A 15649-nucleotide genomic window follows, 5' to 3' on the forward strand; every position below is an offset into this window, starting at 1 on the left:
AGGGATGCTCACCATCCTAGCCTCCCTTCTTCCTCCGTCTGTCTCTACCATCACGGAGCAGCCGGGGCACGTGGCCTTGGGAAGGGCTCTAGGATGTAAGAGGACGCAGCCGGAGACATCAAGGAGAAGAAAGGGCGGGGAAGGGGAGCCGGGGTCGGGGCACAGACATGCGGCTTTACGTTCAGTATCCTTCAGTCCGCGAGACCGAGCCGCAAGCAGCCGCACAGACGTAGTCCACAAACATTTCCGGCTCCCCGCACAGATCCCGCTCGGCGGCCACCGCTTCTCCGCAGGCGCAGCCGGCGCCCCCACGTGACCGGCGCGGAGGGCGGAGCCGCGCCCGGCGCCGCCGAGCACATGGGATTTGCTCCGCCTCGTCATGTGACAGCCACGGCCCGCCCCCGTGTCCCCTCCCGAACTTTAGAACTCCAGACCGACCCTCCAACTCTGAGTCTGTGTTCGCAGTCCTTAGCTTCATTCATACTTTGAGCCAGCATTTATTAAGTGCATAGGCGAAGTGCTAGCTAGGGTTCGAGAATACTGAAATCAAAGACTCAGTCTTGCCTAAGTAAGTCATGGTACAAATAGAATATAAAATGTTCTATAAAAATACAAAAAGAAATATGAACCATACAGCCTTTGAAAATGATGTAGGTTAGATCATTGAATGTTATGCCCTGGCTGGGTATCTCAGTTGGTTAGAGCGTGGTCTGGATACACCAAGGTTGCGGGTTTGATCTGTTCAGGGCACATAGAAGAATCAACCAATGTTTTAGAAACTGTTTTTTACATTAGTAATGTATGTTCATTTAAAAACTTTAGAAAATAAAGATAAATGAATATAAAATTTTAAAAAAACCAATAAATGATAAAATAAGGGGAACAACAAATTGATTTCTGTCTGTCTTGCTCTCTCTCCTCTCTCTCACCCCTTCCTCTCTCCAAAAAAAGTCTATCTAAATAATTTAAAATTTAAAAATATATAAACTGAGTGCTATGTTAAAAGAATTGCAACATTCTAACTATGAAATTAGTATAAGGAATATGTCTTTCACAAAGTTCAGCAACTGTCAGAGAGTAAAAATCAATCATGGGAAATTCAGAATGATGGAAGAAGTAACCCCAAAACCACTGCCCAGCAGTCAAAAGAATTGAGACCCCAGAAGGGACCATACTAAAGCCAAATCCACATACCAGGAGTCAGGTAGGTAGCCTGGGTTTTAATCCAAATTCTCCTACCTAATACCTGGCAATATACCTACTTTATATATATAAGCCTAATATGCAAATTGTCCCCTTGGAGTTCAATCGCTAGCTATGATGTGCGCTGACCACTGGGGGGCAGCGCGGAATGAAGGAAGGTCCCGGACAGCAGCCCAAAGGCCCCGATTGGCCCTGATCCCCGGCCAAGCCTAGAGACCCTACCCATGCACGAGTTTCATGTACCAGGCCTCTAGTACAGTTATAAAATGGTAAGATTTGAAACCAGGCAGTCTGGATCAAGTCTAAGCTTTTAACTGCTATGCTTTTAATCTCACAATGATAATGTGGATTGTGAGGATTAAAGGAGTTAATTCATGTGAAAGTGCTTAAACCCAGCCTGCATGGCTCAGTTGTTGTGCATTGACTTATGAACCAGGAGGTCATGGTTTTGATTCCAGGTCGGGCGGAGTTGAGGGCTCAATCCCCAGTGTGGGGCATGCAAAGAAGCAACTGATCGGTGATTCTCTTTGATGTTTCTATCTCTCTCTCTCTCTCCCTTTCTCTCTGAAACCACTAAAAATATATTTTTTAAAAAGTGCTTAAAACAGTACATAGGTTTTTGTTCACTCCCTTCTCCCTGTGTGTACACATAATCTCAGAAGAAAAAGTATCTCAGCACCAAATGATGAACTGGCCACTTAATATGTATGACTTATGTGACCTCAATCCTCACAATTGCCTACAGAATGGATTGTATTATCATTCCCATTATATATGAGGACCTGAAGCTCCAAAGGTAGGAGAACAAAATAGATACATAGAAGAGAAACTACAGTGAGAATGAAAATACCAATCTAGATCTGGAGTATTCATTGATTTAAGTGCTATGAATTAATCACATAGGGCTCCCTACTCTACTCTTCTCATTTCTCTTTGTCCCTGAGCAAACTAAGAAAATTAGCCCGGATGGGGTGGCTCAGTTGGTTGGAGTGTCATCCTATACACCAAAAGATTTCAGGTTTGATTTTTGGTCAGGACACATATGGGAGACAACCCGATCAATGCTTCTCTCTCACATCGATGTTTCTCTCTGTGTCTCTCCCCCTCCCTCCCTCCCTTCCACTCTCTCTTTAAAAAAGATCAATGGTGCTGAAACCGGTTTGGCTCAGTGGATGGAGCGTCGGCCTGGGGACTGAAGGGTCCCAGGTTCGATTCCGGTCAAGGGCATGTACCTTGGTTGCGGGCACATCCCCAGTAGGAGATGTGCAGGAGGCAGCTGATCGATGTTTCTCTCTCATCGATGTTTGTAACTCTCTATGTCTCTCCCTTCCTCTCTGTAAAAAATCAATAAAATATATTTTTTAAAAAATAAAAAAGATCAATGGAAAAAATATCCTCAGGTGAGGATTAACAATAACAACAACAAAAAAAATCCTCAAGTGAAGATTAACAACAACAAAAAAAAAGGCAGCATAGAACAGGCTGTGGAATCTGAGGGAAGGCAGGAGAGGGTGGGTTGGAAATGATCAACCAAATAATTTGTATGCCTAACCTATGGACACAGACAATAGGATGGTGAAGGCCTTGGTCAGGGGCATGCTAGAAGGGGAAAAAAGGGAACATATGTAATACTTTCAACAATAAAGATTCAATTTAAGAAATCAATTACTACCTACATGTCATTCCATTCCTACCTTAGAATCCACTCTTAAACTCCAGTTAGAACAAGATTCTACCTAAAAGAGATCTTTAAAATATATATATACTAGAGACCCATTGCACGAAGAGATTTGTGCAATAGGCCTTCCCTTCCCCTGGCTGCCAGCACCGGTTTTCCTCCGGCACCTAGGACCCAGGCCTTCGCTCTGGCCGGAGCCTTCAGTCTTCGCTCCACCGCTTCGCACCTACATATGCAAATTAACCATCTTTGTTGGGTTAATTTGCATACTCCTGATTGGCTGGTGAGCATAGCGGAGGGACGGTCAATTTACATGTTTGTCTATTATTATGTCTAGGGAACCCCAGACATAAATGCTTGAGCCCGCAACCCAGGCACTTGCCCCAACTGGGAATTGAACTGTGACTCTAAAAGATATATTCACCTGCCCTAGCTGGTTTGGCTAAGTGGATAGAGCATCGGCCTGTGGACTGAAGGGTCCCGGGTTCAATTCTGGCCAAGGGTACATGCCCAGGTTGCAGGCTCAATCCCCAGTAAGGAACATTCAGGAGACAGCCCATCAATATTCTCTCTCATCATTGATGTTTCTCTCTCCTCCCTTCCTCTCTGAAATCAATAAAAATGTTTTTTTAAAAAGATATATTCACTTAATCATCCCACAGGCATCTCAAATTGTGTATGCCCAGATAGAAATTTGTCATCTTTCCCTACTCAATAGAGTCCTCCACCTCGACCCTAAACATGTTGTTGCTCATGTATTGTATTAAACACTGCCCAACCAAAAAATCTGGGATTCATCCTACATTCCTTCCCATCCACATACTCCATCTAATCAGACACCAGGTCCTACTGGTGTTTGGATCAAAATCCAGTCTTGTTGATTTTCTTTTAAAAAATCTTTCTTTGGCCCTAACTGGTTTGGCTCAGTGGATAGGAGCGTCGGCCTGCGGACTCAAGGGTCCCAGGTTCGATTCCAGTCAAGGGCATGTACCTTGGTTGTGGGCACATCCCCAGTAGGGAGTGTGCAGGAGGCAGTTGGTCGATGTTTCTCTCATCAATGTTTCTTACTCTCTATCCCTCTCCCTTCCTCTCTGTAAGAAATCAATAAAATATATATATATTTTTTAAATCTTTCTTTGCCCAGGCGGTGTGGCTCATTTGGTTGAGCGTTGTCCCATGCACCAAGAGGTTGCCAGTTCAATTCCAGGTCAGGACACATGCCCAGCTTGCGGACTCAATCCTCAGTAGGGGGCATGCAGGAGGCATGTTTCTATTTCTCCCTCTCCCTTCCTCTCTCTCTAAAATCAATAAAAGCATTCTTTTTTTTTTTAATCTTTCTTCGACTCTCCCCTATCTCCCCATTTTGACTGCCCCAATTTAGGCATTCATTTCACTTGTGTGGTCTCTGAGCCTCCATGTTACACTTTCCCACCCAGACAGCTAGCTGATCATGTCACTTTCCTGCTCTTATTCAGTGATTGAGATATCGCAACAACCCAGAGCCCAGGTACATGTGCAATTTCTTAGCACAGTAAAGCTCTTCTAAACCTGATCAGAGAAGGCTTAGAACTGTACTTCCAACCACACTTTCCCTGGCTCCACTCACTTATCCATGGTTTCTGAAAACAAATAGCTTTTCCACCTCTCTGCTTTTGCTACTCCTTTAGCTATATCCTACCCTCTTTTCCTCTGGACAAACCCATCTTCTTCCAATTCTGTTTCCTCAAAATCCCTCTTATCCAAGCACTTAGGCCCTATTTCAATATCAGGGTAACTTGTTCACAACCTAGTACAGTATTAATCACAATTGTTTTCTTTCCATTACGTAAGCTTTTTGAGGATAGGATTTTTCCCCCCAAGTTTTGCATCCCCACAAACTAGAATAACTAATGCAGAATAAGGCTCCATTGATTATTTCTTGCTGAATGAACAATTGAATGTGAAAAGATTAAGAGCCACCATGAAACTTTCCTATTCTAAAGCGTAATCCTTGATTTGGGAGGGAATTATCCTTTTGTTTTCAGTTTCTAATTTATTTTAACATCACCACCATTGGATACCAGGTAAGGCAATTACTATATCCCCCTTATACAGATAACAGGCTCATCAGTCATGCTGATTTGCTCAAACTACAACAGGTCTCATGAAAGGAGTTTGACAGGTCTGCTCTCCCAAGGTCAGTGCTTTAACCTCTTATACAGGTTTTATACAGGCTGCCAAGTGAAAGCAGAGAAGACAATGGAGACACTCAATCCAAAGTTGCTGCTTCTCCAGCTAGCCAAGAGTTTGGACTACAATGGGGTCCACAAGTCTCCAAAGCTACATAGACAGATTAATATAGTGAATTTACAGGCACGGGTTTTGGAGTCAGATGGATTTAGATTCCAATCCTGACTTCACCACTTACTACATGACCTTGAATAAGTTACTGAATCTCTACTTTACATTCCTCACCAAAATACAGGAGTAATACTTCTCTCAAAGTTGTTGTGAGGTCTCAAGAGTATGTAGAATTATTCTTTCAACATTTATAGACCTATTAAGTGCCAGTCACTGTTCAGAGGTTAATCCCATAGTAAGTATTGGGTAAAATGCTAGCAATTACTGCCAGGGCCACATGTTCTCTACTGCATCCACAGAGGCCCAGGCCCCAATAGTCAGTGCAGCTATACTCCTACCAGCCCCACAAGAAGTATTGCAGATCAAGAGTGATTACATCCCAGGAAGGAGGCCATTTCTCTTTCCCATTGCTACACCAAGGGAAGGTCAGGGTCAAGTTTCTTATACTGTTTCTGAAAGGACAGCCCAATAGATGTTAACATGATCAAATTTCTCAAACAGCAGCCTCCCAAGAGTGACAGAGGGTCAGAGAAGCTAAAGATGTCCTTTTCATACATCAACACAAAAGTCAAATTATAAAGAGTGGGGCTAATTCTGCTGCCTCTTAGAGCAGGGATCGTTAGTTTAGGCCAAAGTCAGGGAATGATGGGCTTGAGATGGGTGTGCATTGACAGGGTTGGGGTAGGAGGTGTATGGGTCCACAAAGCCCTCACAAAGTTATTTGTAAGAGTTTGTATAAAAATTTGTGTATATGCATCTCCTAGAAAGAAGGTCCATTACATTTATCAGCATCTCAAGGATTTGAAGATGAACCACTGTCTTAAGATGATTAGGAAAGAGAGAAGGAAAAAGGGTTTAGTTCTTTCCATTCAGGGCTGCTAGCCAAGGCTCAGAGTTGCTGCAAACAATACTGGCTCACATCTACTTCCCACCCCAATCTGGCCTCTGTCCACCATACCCCAGAAAACAGACAGAGAGGGACCTTGGGGATAAAGGTCTTTATTCAACAAAGTGATCTCACTCAGTAACAAAAGAACAGGAGGTATCAACTCCACCAAAGGTCTGGAGCAGTGTCCACCTCTGGCACAGGGAGCATGGCCCACTAACAGATCAGCTGCAGCTCAGAGCCTTTGGTGGCCACTTAGAGGTCATAGTTGGGGTTCTTCCGAAGGATAACGAAACCTTCCAGAATGGGGGTAACAGGGAGATATTCCTCAGTGGCCAATTCTGCCCGCTCCCCGTGGGCCAACAACACCGGGGTTGTGTGTGTCTGGAACCCTGTGATAGCCTTAGGTTTGCCAGCCTGGCCCACCACATCCACTGCCTGTAGGGTGAGAAAATTTGAGATGAAGGGACCCCGGATAGCAATGCAGCAACAACCCAGAGCCCATACCAGTTTCAGAGAAGCAGGTACATGTGCATTCTCCAAGTTATAGAATACAGTCTGAGCCCTCCCCTCCACTTAATCCCTCACCTGGCCCACACGGACAGACACTGGCAATGGTCGCAACTCCTCATCAAATGTAACCAGCATTCGGGGCTGCATGGCAGCCACCAGCCCATACAATACATAGTGAGATTTGCCTAGGATGACTGAGGGAAGAACACATGACAAACATAGTTAGAGACATTGGGACAAGCCTGATCTGAACCTAGGGACCCCACTCCAGCCCTGACTCTTTAACCCGTTATATAGCTGAACCCACATTCCTCTCCTCATATAACCTACTATAAACCAGAAATGCCCCCACCTTACTCTGCTCACAGCCCTCAAACTTGATAATCACTTTCCCCCAGGCACTCAGGAGCAGAAACTGGACTCAGTTCTCCTTTCTCAAAAGAAAATATCTTTGGGCCAGATCAAAAGTATGCTAGATATGCCCTGACCGGTGCTCAGTGGTTACAGCACTGGTCCTTGGATGGAAGGGTTGCGGGTTTGATTCCCGGTCAAGGACACGTACCTTGGTTGCAGGTTCCCCAGCCCCAGTAGGGGCGAATGTGGGAGACAACCAATCAATGTGGCTCTCTCACACTGTTTTTCTCCCCCCGCTTCCACCCCCATCTCTCTGGAAATCAATGGAAAAAAATATCCTTGCCCTAACCGGTTTGGCTCAGTGGATAGAGCGTCGGCCTGGGGACTGAAGGGTCCCAGGTTCGATTCCGGTCAAGGGCATATACCTTGGTTGCGGGCACATCCCCAGTAGGAATTCTGCAGGAGGAAGCTGATTGATGTTTCTCTCTCATCGATGTTTCTAACTCTCTATCCCTCTCCCTTCCTCTCAGTGAAAAATCAATGAAATATATTTTTTAAAAAATCCTTGGGTGCCCAGCCGGCGTGGCTCAGTGGTTGAGCATTTTACCTATGAGCCAGGAGGTTACAATTCGATTCTCAGTCAGGGCACATGCCCGGGTTGTAGGCTCAATCCCCAGTGGGGGCGTGCAGGAGGCAGCCAATCAATAATTCTCTCATTGTTGAAGTTTCTCTCCCTCTCCCTTCTTCTCTGAAATCAATAAAAATATATACATTTTAAAAATCATTGAGTGAGGATTTAAAAAAAAAAGTGTGGGAGATAAAAGTTTCATGAGGTCCATCACAGGCCCTAAAAACTTTTAGAGTGGTACAGAGCTAACTCAAAGCCTTGCTCATAAATGATCAAGATGGCCCTGGTAGGGATGGAGACAGGGCACCAGGTGCCACCATATAAGATTCCTGACAGGAACTCACTGTTGCGGACATCCAGGAAAGAGACAAGCACAGTGAGCAGCCCAGCCACAGCCACTTGACTCATAAGCTGCCGGTCACTGTGGTAGGGGCAGAGGGTGAGTGTGCCCTTCCCTAAATGCGTCAGGCCCTGAAAAATACAGAAAGTAGAGGTGAAGAGTCACATCTGAAAAGACATCACCTAACTTAGCTACACAGAAATCCAACTCACTCACATCCTCCCTCCAGACTGAACTCAAGGTCCTCTTCATGTCACTACATGTCTCCCATCCCCAGAGATATGTCCCTTAGCAAACTCTAAGGAACACAATTCTATTCTTTACCTGTGCCAAGCGCACCATGAAGAGGTTGTTGGGGTCCTTGGCATGATACTGGGCTAACTGGCGCAGCATCGCAGCCAGACGGGCATTATTGGTACCTGGAATAAGCATCACAGAGTATTGGAAAAAAAGGTCCTCAAACCTTCCCCCAAGCTGCTTATGATCTTTTTCTGACTGATACTCACCACTGCCCACCATGCCCATGGCAAAGATGGAGTTATAGGAAACTTCTGGGTCAGCATCATGAGAAAATTTGCTTAGAGTATCCAGGATGTTGAGTCGTGGATTTGAAACAGAAATTAAGGCCAGTGCTAAAGGCACAGCCCGTCGGAGTGTGGGCTCCCCATATCTCAACTGGTAATAAAAGAAAATAAAAGGAGCATCACAGAAAATAGTAAAAATAAGCTTTGTTACAGGAACAGACTAATAGGTAAAAGCGGCTTTAAACAAGTTTTATAGAAAGGGCACAGAAAAAACATTTCTCAACCATGAAAACCCGTCAGGAAAGTTTCCTCTAGGGAACCGCAGGCATCAAAATCAGTATATTCTCATCCTCTCTGTGCGATACTCACCAGGTGGCCAAAGGTTCGTAGTGCCATCTCCGCACCAATCTCCTCCCCCATAGCAATAAGGGCAATCCCCAGCACAGCCACTCCCTGCAATTGAAGAGGCAGCAGAACTCAGTAAGCTCAGGCAACAAAAAACTCACCTTTGACTGGAGTCCTGCCTGAAAAGAAAAAGCTGTCCTGTGGGGCACACGCTTCCCCCTCATGTATGAAACCCAGCCATGTGCTATGTCCATACACAGCCATACTCAGAGGGGTTCAAAAGCCAACCCAAACCAGCTCCGCCCTCCACCCTGCAAACTTCTCTTCCCTCAGAGCTCACTCAGAGAGGGCCTAGCTGCCCACAGCACCTGATGTGCTCCCATGTCAGCGGGAGCTTCCTTCTTGTCCTTGTCCTTCTTTTCCTTCTTGTCTTTGTCTTCCTCCTTTTCCTTGGAGTCAAAGTGTTCACTACAAATGTGGAGCAGTTGCTGCACCTTCAGTACATTCCCAGAGCCTGTAGCAGGATGGTAAGAGTGAGGAAGGGTAGAAATGAAAAGGTACCAAGGAAAAGCTTACGCCAAGAATAGGAGAAGCTAACCAATCTAATACAGATCCGAATGACTGAGCCAGGAGAAACAATCTGGAAAAAGGTCCAGGAGAGAAATGGAGTCACTGGGAAGCACAAAGACACACACCTGCATAGGCACACACATCCACCAGTGTGTTGGCAAAGCTGCGGAATGGCTCTGACACAACCTCCAGCGCAGCCAGGATTGCTTCAATGGCTTCTCCCTTCCCTACAGGACAGATTCAAGGGGTCAGAAGACACTTGCTTCCATACACCACAGCCTGACACATAAACTGTCCCTGTTGTATCCATTTATTGTCAGCCTTTTGCCCAAATAGAGAGACATCCCCTCACCCAGGTGATTGAGGCCCAATCCAAGAGGAAGCCAACGGGCATAAGTGTCCTTGAGCTCAGTCTCTGACTTCTCCATGATGGTCTGAAGGATAGTGGAAGTGACATCACCATTGCAGGATCCCACTGCTATCATTCCACAGGCTAGAGCTGTCACACCAGCCACCTAGAATCAGGAAAGTCAGTATTGCACATAAGTTGTTAAAATAGTTGTTTACCTATCTTGACTCCAGACAGCGAATCCCTACAACCTGCTCTAAGTGCACTAGGTAAAAATCCCTTTCTGATGGTAGGTCAAAATAACAACAGTAGCAATAATTCACTGAATACTTGCTAAGTCAGCCACTATGCCACCTGCTTTGCATACTATTAACATTTAAGCACAACAATCCATGAAACAGTTCCTACTGTTATTCCTCTTTTATTGGTGAGAAGAATGAAGCCAAAAGAGGTTATGTGTCTAAGATCACATTGCTGATAAGCAGAGGTGGGAGGATCTGAACTGAGGTCTTTCTGACTAAAGCCTATGTTATACTTAGCCACCACAAAAACAACTCTGCACAAGAAAATTTAGGGTTGGCCAATAACTAAACCAGTGAGTGAGAATAACCCACCCAAACTGGGTTAAGTTACTAGCCACTCTAGTCTGGTACTTCTCATGGATCCCAAGGGCTGGAACTAGCAGCAACACCACTGGGACTTAGAATCCCAGTTCCAAGGGATTTCACTGAAAGTGATATAATTCCCCCCTCTCCCAGCCCAACTCCATTTCTTCTCTCACTATTTATTACAGAGAGTGGTAGGACTCGAGTATTTCCCCACCTCCCATAAATGACCAACAGTCTCTATTCACCTCCATACTGGACTTGGAATCTCCCATCACAGGCAGCAGCAGTGTTAGAACATCTTCACGATTTGAGCCAGCATAGGCCAAGCCTAGCCTGCAAAAGCCAGGGAGATGCAGTCCCCAACACACATCCAAGGAAGAACAAAAAGAGAAATGGTCATTCATCATTTCAACAGTCACAAAGAGCCAAGTACTCAACAGGCATAATGGTAGTTCTTGGCAATACAAAGGTGAAAAGGGCCAATTCTCTTTTTCACAGAGATTTCGGGATGAGCACTACCAGAAAGGGAAGCAATAAGCCTTACCCAAAGATAGAACCAAGTCTCATAGTGTTGCTGTTGTGGAGAACATAGTCTGAGAGCAGTGCCAGAGCAGGGTCACACTCATTCCGGACCGCAGAGTTCACAATGCCACAGGCCAGGAGGGCTCCGGACTGCAAAAATGCAAAGAGATTCTTCACTCAGACTACTCTACCTTCCTTATCACAAAGACGCAACACAGGCCTCAGAGCAGCACCTGCCTAAACTGGGGTTAAAAACCAGATAACTTACCAGTGAAAGGGAGGCCCTGTGGGCCCTAGAACAGGGAAGGGGGATGTCCCCATTAGTGGGCTATGCCCAGACCAACCTTGATGTAATCCTCAGAAGAGTACAGGTACTTGTCAATCTGGGTGAGACCACCATCCACATCCCACAGCAGAATCATGCCAAGGGACGCAGCTGCACTCAACATTCCTATACCAAGAAACAAATCTGTCTTAAAATGGTCTTACACTTAGAAAACTGTTATAAAGAGCTCTCCCAGGAACTGCACTGGGGAACACTTGTCAGGTAACAGATGAAACTAGGAGGGCAAGTATGACCAAAGCAACACAAAGATAAAGTAGAAACAGAATTATACCATGGTCCTTGTTCTTGTAAAGCCATTTGTTGCCATCATCAGTCAGCAGCTTATCCTGGCCAAAGGCTGCATTCACGAAGCCATTCACAAAAGAAGAGGCCAGGTTCATGCGGGCAGAATCCACTTGAGAGCCACTGCCCCCAAACCCTGCACAGGAGGGAGAGGAAAGAAAGGTTGGTTTAGAGTAGGGCAAGAAAGAAACATGGCAGCTGGTTCTGAGCTGGCCCCCTAGGATCCTCTATCTTTGCTCCCACCAGTGACCTGGAGGAAAGGTATGTGGGATTCTGAGTTCTACAGGATAAATGTGTTTGGCCAACCTATCACTCCCAGTACAAGGGGCATAATTAATAATCCTCCAATCCCCACACACATGCAGATAGCTACTCACTATTGTTCTCCAGGTGGGTTTTATAGATGTCATCAGGCACCTTGGGCTCCATGATATCCAGCTGAAGAGAAGTCAGAGGGTCACAACTGCTCCCCGAGTCCTCCCTTAGCTGTCCCTTCTGATATCCCACTCAATGGAAATTCTAACCAAGGAGTCCAGTCAGTTACAGTCAGGTAGAATCACAACCAAGAAAGCTTTGATAGAAAAGGGCAGTCTCACCTCCCGAGCTAATGCCAAGAAGTTGCTATTGAGCTGCACATTGGACATGATCTCAGTCAGGTCCTCATACTCCTCCACATCTTCACTCAGCTCCAGAAACACCCCATGCCGGCCCAGCATGAATGCCATCTGCTTCTGCACGACCCTGTGGGAGAGAGCCATCACAACTGCTCAGCCCCTACCCACTAAGGACACAGAACAGCCCCTCAAGCTCTAACCAGAAACTACAAGCTCCCACCCATGAGCTTATCTCTTCCTCTGCAGACTTCTTCCCTACATACACATCCTTGCAGGAGGTGAAGATGTCTTCTACCAGTTCCATGTCATTGAGCATCAATGCCAATCTGAGAGCTTCAGGGAAGCGACTGAACTTTCGGAACACACCCAAGGCACAGCGCAGTAGGGCAGAGTTCTCAGGCTCAGGCACATAATTCACACAGCTACAGAGGTAAAAATAATAAAGGAATCAGAAGTTTCAGACATACACTTACCCCATTTACTTCACTTATCCAAAATAAATACTAAATACTAGATATTTGTTATCCAGGCACTATGCCAGAAGCCGGGACTACTAAGGAGACATGATGTTTCTATCCTCAAGTAGTTTACAGACATCAATAAATTAACTACAGTTTGACACTACCTTTGATGCAAATGCTCTGAGAAAGCAGAGGAGGCACAGTTGAGAGAAAAGTGCTGGGACAGTAGGCCTGCCATCATTCCCTACCACACTTGCTCACCTGGTGAGATAGAGGCAGACCTTTGCATATGCATTCTCATCAATGTCCTTCTCCAGCATATCCACCTGCTCAATTTCCATGAGCAGGTCGCAGGCCTCATGCTCTGCGTTGTGGGCCATGTTGTATGGGACAATCTCCTTCACCAGGGTCAGCAGTGGCTCCCGCTGTGTTTTCTCCGCATCATCCAGCTCCTGCCACTCCTTGGCCACTTCTCCTGCTAGATGCCTAATGGATAGACCCACACCATTAGGGGACACAGCTTCACAGGAAGCACTTCCCTGTGGGTCAAGGAATTTAGTGTCTGGGAAACTCAATACACTGGTACTCCAAGACAGATAATACTCTAAGACCGAACTCAGAATTATGTCTCAGAACCCCCTTCAGAGTCCCAAAAGGTCTTACCTGACATACTCATGACCCCATGATGCCAATTCCTCCTGGGAGCCCACTAGCCGATATTTGAGGCACTCACGCTCCCCACTCATGGTCATCGCCAAAACAGAGATGATATCAGCAGCAAAACGCTTTAAAGAAACCAGTCTTTAAAGTTAAATCCAGGGTAAGGGGAGTATCACACTATGGAATCAAGATCACTTGTCACTATCCCCAAAATTAAGTATTAACTATGCACCAACCTCTAGAAATTTACACGTTAATTTCTAAGTTAAGCCTCACGGTAACTCCAGGGTTAGTACTGATATCTCCCTTTTATTTGTTTAATCCTCACCCAAGGATATGTTTTTATGGATATTTAGAGAGAGAGAAAAATGATGTGAAACACAGATCACACCCGACCGGGGATTAAACCCACACCTTTTGGTATATGGAACCAACCAACTAAGCCACCTGACTAGGACCCTATTTCCCTTTTAAACAAACATGGCTGAAGGATGGTGATAAGGAAGGAGTGGAGAAAGATGGACTCAATTTTATTCTAATCACAATAATAAACTACTAAAAGTTTTTAAGCAGAAAAGACTCACAATCTAGAAAGACAACTATGACTGTTGTATGAAAGACAAACCGTGCAGGAAGTAAAAAATACAAAGAAGAAGGCCAGTTAGGAGGCTGCTGCAGTAATTCAGGTGAGAGCTGAAGACTTCCTAGTTCAGGGTTATTACAACAAGCAAAGAAGTGACTGAACTAGGTAGGTGTTATTTTAAAGATAAAACAAATGAATGTACATGGGCTATAAGGAAAGGAAAAAATTAAGGTTAAACAAGTAAAATAGGCCATGATAATAAAATCCCAATGTCCGACATAAATGACAGGAACAGTATCTTCTGAGAAGGCAATCCTTCTATCAGCGCTTATGTATTTTGACTATGATAGCTCAGGTCTCAGGTCTAGCAGGTTGCCTGTGACTTCCATGAGCGCCATGGTTCCTCGTGAAAAGGAGTTCCTACACTAGGCCTCCACCAGCCTCTGAAACGGTTTTACCTTATTCTCCCCGGGGGCCATGTTCTCATAGATTTCCTTCAGCTTGCCATAGTGTGGGCGCAGGAACTTGAGAGGCTTGGGCACCGAGGTCATGGAAGTTGTAGAAGAACGAATCTGTCTCCGCAGCTCCTCCAGGGCTGGCCGGTACAAGGATGTGTCCTTCTCCTGATCAGGAGATGTGAGGGGCAGACAAAAAAAACAAGAGGCACGTCCCTGAAGTCACAGTGCATGTGTTTAACGGCTCCCCTGGGAAAATCACTGCCTGTATTCATCTGCAATTCCCCAACCACCTGCACACCGCCTGGCACAAAAACAAATGATCCTGGGTGAGAAGTTCACGCACTGCTTCTCCCCAAGAGAAAGCGACAAAATGCTTCAACCGTCTTTTGTTACATTCCTCCCTCACAACATCATCATAACACTGATCCTAACACGGTCCACCTTTCCCTATGCCTCACATCGTGTTGCCTCAGAATGGAGTACAGCAAGCAGGTGGGAAAGCTGCAAATACCCACCCGCTCTGCTCATGTTACCATATCGTGACTCACCCCCAGCCGTTCCACGAGCATCTCCAGTTCATCCTGAAGCTGTTTGTCCTCCTCAGACTGGAGGGTTGGAGGAAGAAGCTCATCAAGAGAAGGAATCCCACACACATCCTCCCCGCCGTCCCCCTGGGGCAGGTGGCCAGTAAGCCTGCCTCTTCAGGAGAGATCAGGTGGGCGAGGAAAGGCCGCGGAAGGGGGAGCCCTGTTGGGCAGGCAGCCTGGCTTCTGGACCAGTCCCGCTGGAATGCCCCTTTAAAACATGGGATGACAATGATCCATCCACCTCGGACCACCTCACGAGGCGGTGATGAGGGCTAGTGAGGGCGGCAGGTGTAACAGCGCGGAATTGTGGATGCGGGGCAGAGAAGCAGGGTGCCGGGGGCCCGGGGGGTACCCCATCCGCCCTCTCCCGGGGACGGCGGGGCCGTTGGGAGTCTGGCCCGAGGCCTACGGAGCCGCCGTGACTCAGCCCGCACCAGGTCCCGGAGCCACGCCTCACCAGCTCCTGCTCTTTGTCCTTGTCCCCGGCATCCTGCCGCTCCTTGCCGCCCGGCTTCTCCTCCGCGCCACCCGGGGTCGTCGATGGGGGCTGTTGGGGCTGTACCGATGTCTTGTCCCGGCCGCCCTCCTCCATCTCCACTGCCACTGCCGGCCAGCTGCGCGCGCACCCCGCTCGCCCCGCCCCGTTTCCCAGGGAGCCTCGCGCGTCGCCCAGGGCGCCCCGCCCTCCCTCTCCGGAGCCCGCCTGGGACCGGAAACGACGCCTCGGCCTGGGTCGGAAGCTGCAGGAAAACTACAGTTCCCAGCTGCCCGCGCGGCACGGGCGCAAAGCTGGGCCAG

The 15649-nt window shown here is 46.7% G+C and overlaps 1 protein-coding gene across 2 annotated transcripts; it reads right to left on the reverse strand.

The window, feature by feature from the left end:
• Nucleotides 1-6204: 6204 nt before the first annotated feature.
• On the reverse strand, nucleotides 6205-15567 carry PSMD2 (proteasome 26S subunit, non-ATPase 2). Of its 2 annotated transcripts, XM_006084844.2 has the most exons (21): nucleotides 15309-15567; nucleotides 14813-14869; nucleotides 14265-14429; nucleotides 13227-13348; nucleotides 12825-13049; nucleotides 12366-12524; nucleotides 12085-12229; nucleotides 11866-11926; nucleotides 11478-11624; nucleotides 11205-11311; nucleotides 10883-11010; nucleotides 10584-10671; nucleotides 9734-9896; nucleotides 9507-9608; nucleotides 9180-9325; nucleotides 8836-8919; nucleotides 8449-8617; nucleotides 8267-8361; nucleotides 7947-8073; nucleotides 6696-6814; nucleotides 6205-6545 (listed from the first exon to the last, which is right to left on the reverse strand). In XM_006084844.2, exons 1-21 carry the CDS (start codon nucleotides 15441-15443, stop codon nucleotides 6363-6365), a joined length of 2727 nt encoding a protein of 908 aa, XP_006084906.1. In that variant the 5' UTR covers nucleotides 15444-15567; the 3' UTR covers nucleotides 6205-6362. The 2 variants fall into 2 exon arrangements, with proteins under 2 accessions (XP_006084906.1, XP_023606381.1); XM_023750613.1 differs by lacking the exon at nucleotides 8836-8919 and having other exon boundaries at nucleotides 15309-15467.
• Between the last annotated feature and the right edge of the window lie 82 nt (nucleotides 15568-15649).

The sequence above is a fragment of the Myotis lucifugus genome, unplaced genomic scaffold (assembly GCF_000147115.1).
Source record: "Myotis lucifugus unplaced genomic scaffold, Myoluc2.0 scaffold_14, whole genome shotgun sequence".
Lineage (NCBI taxonomy): Eukaryota > Metazoa > Chordata > Mammalia > Chiroptera > Vespertilionidae > Myotis > Myotis lucifugus.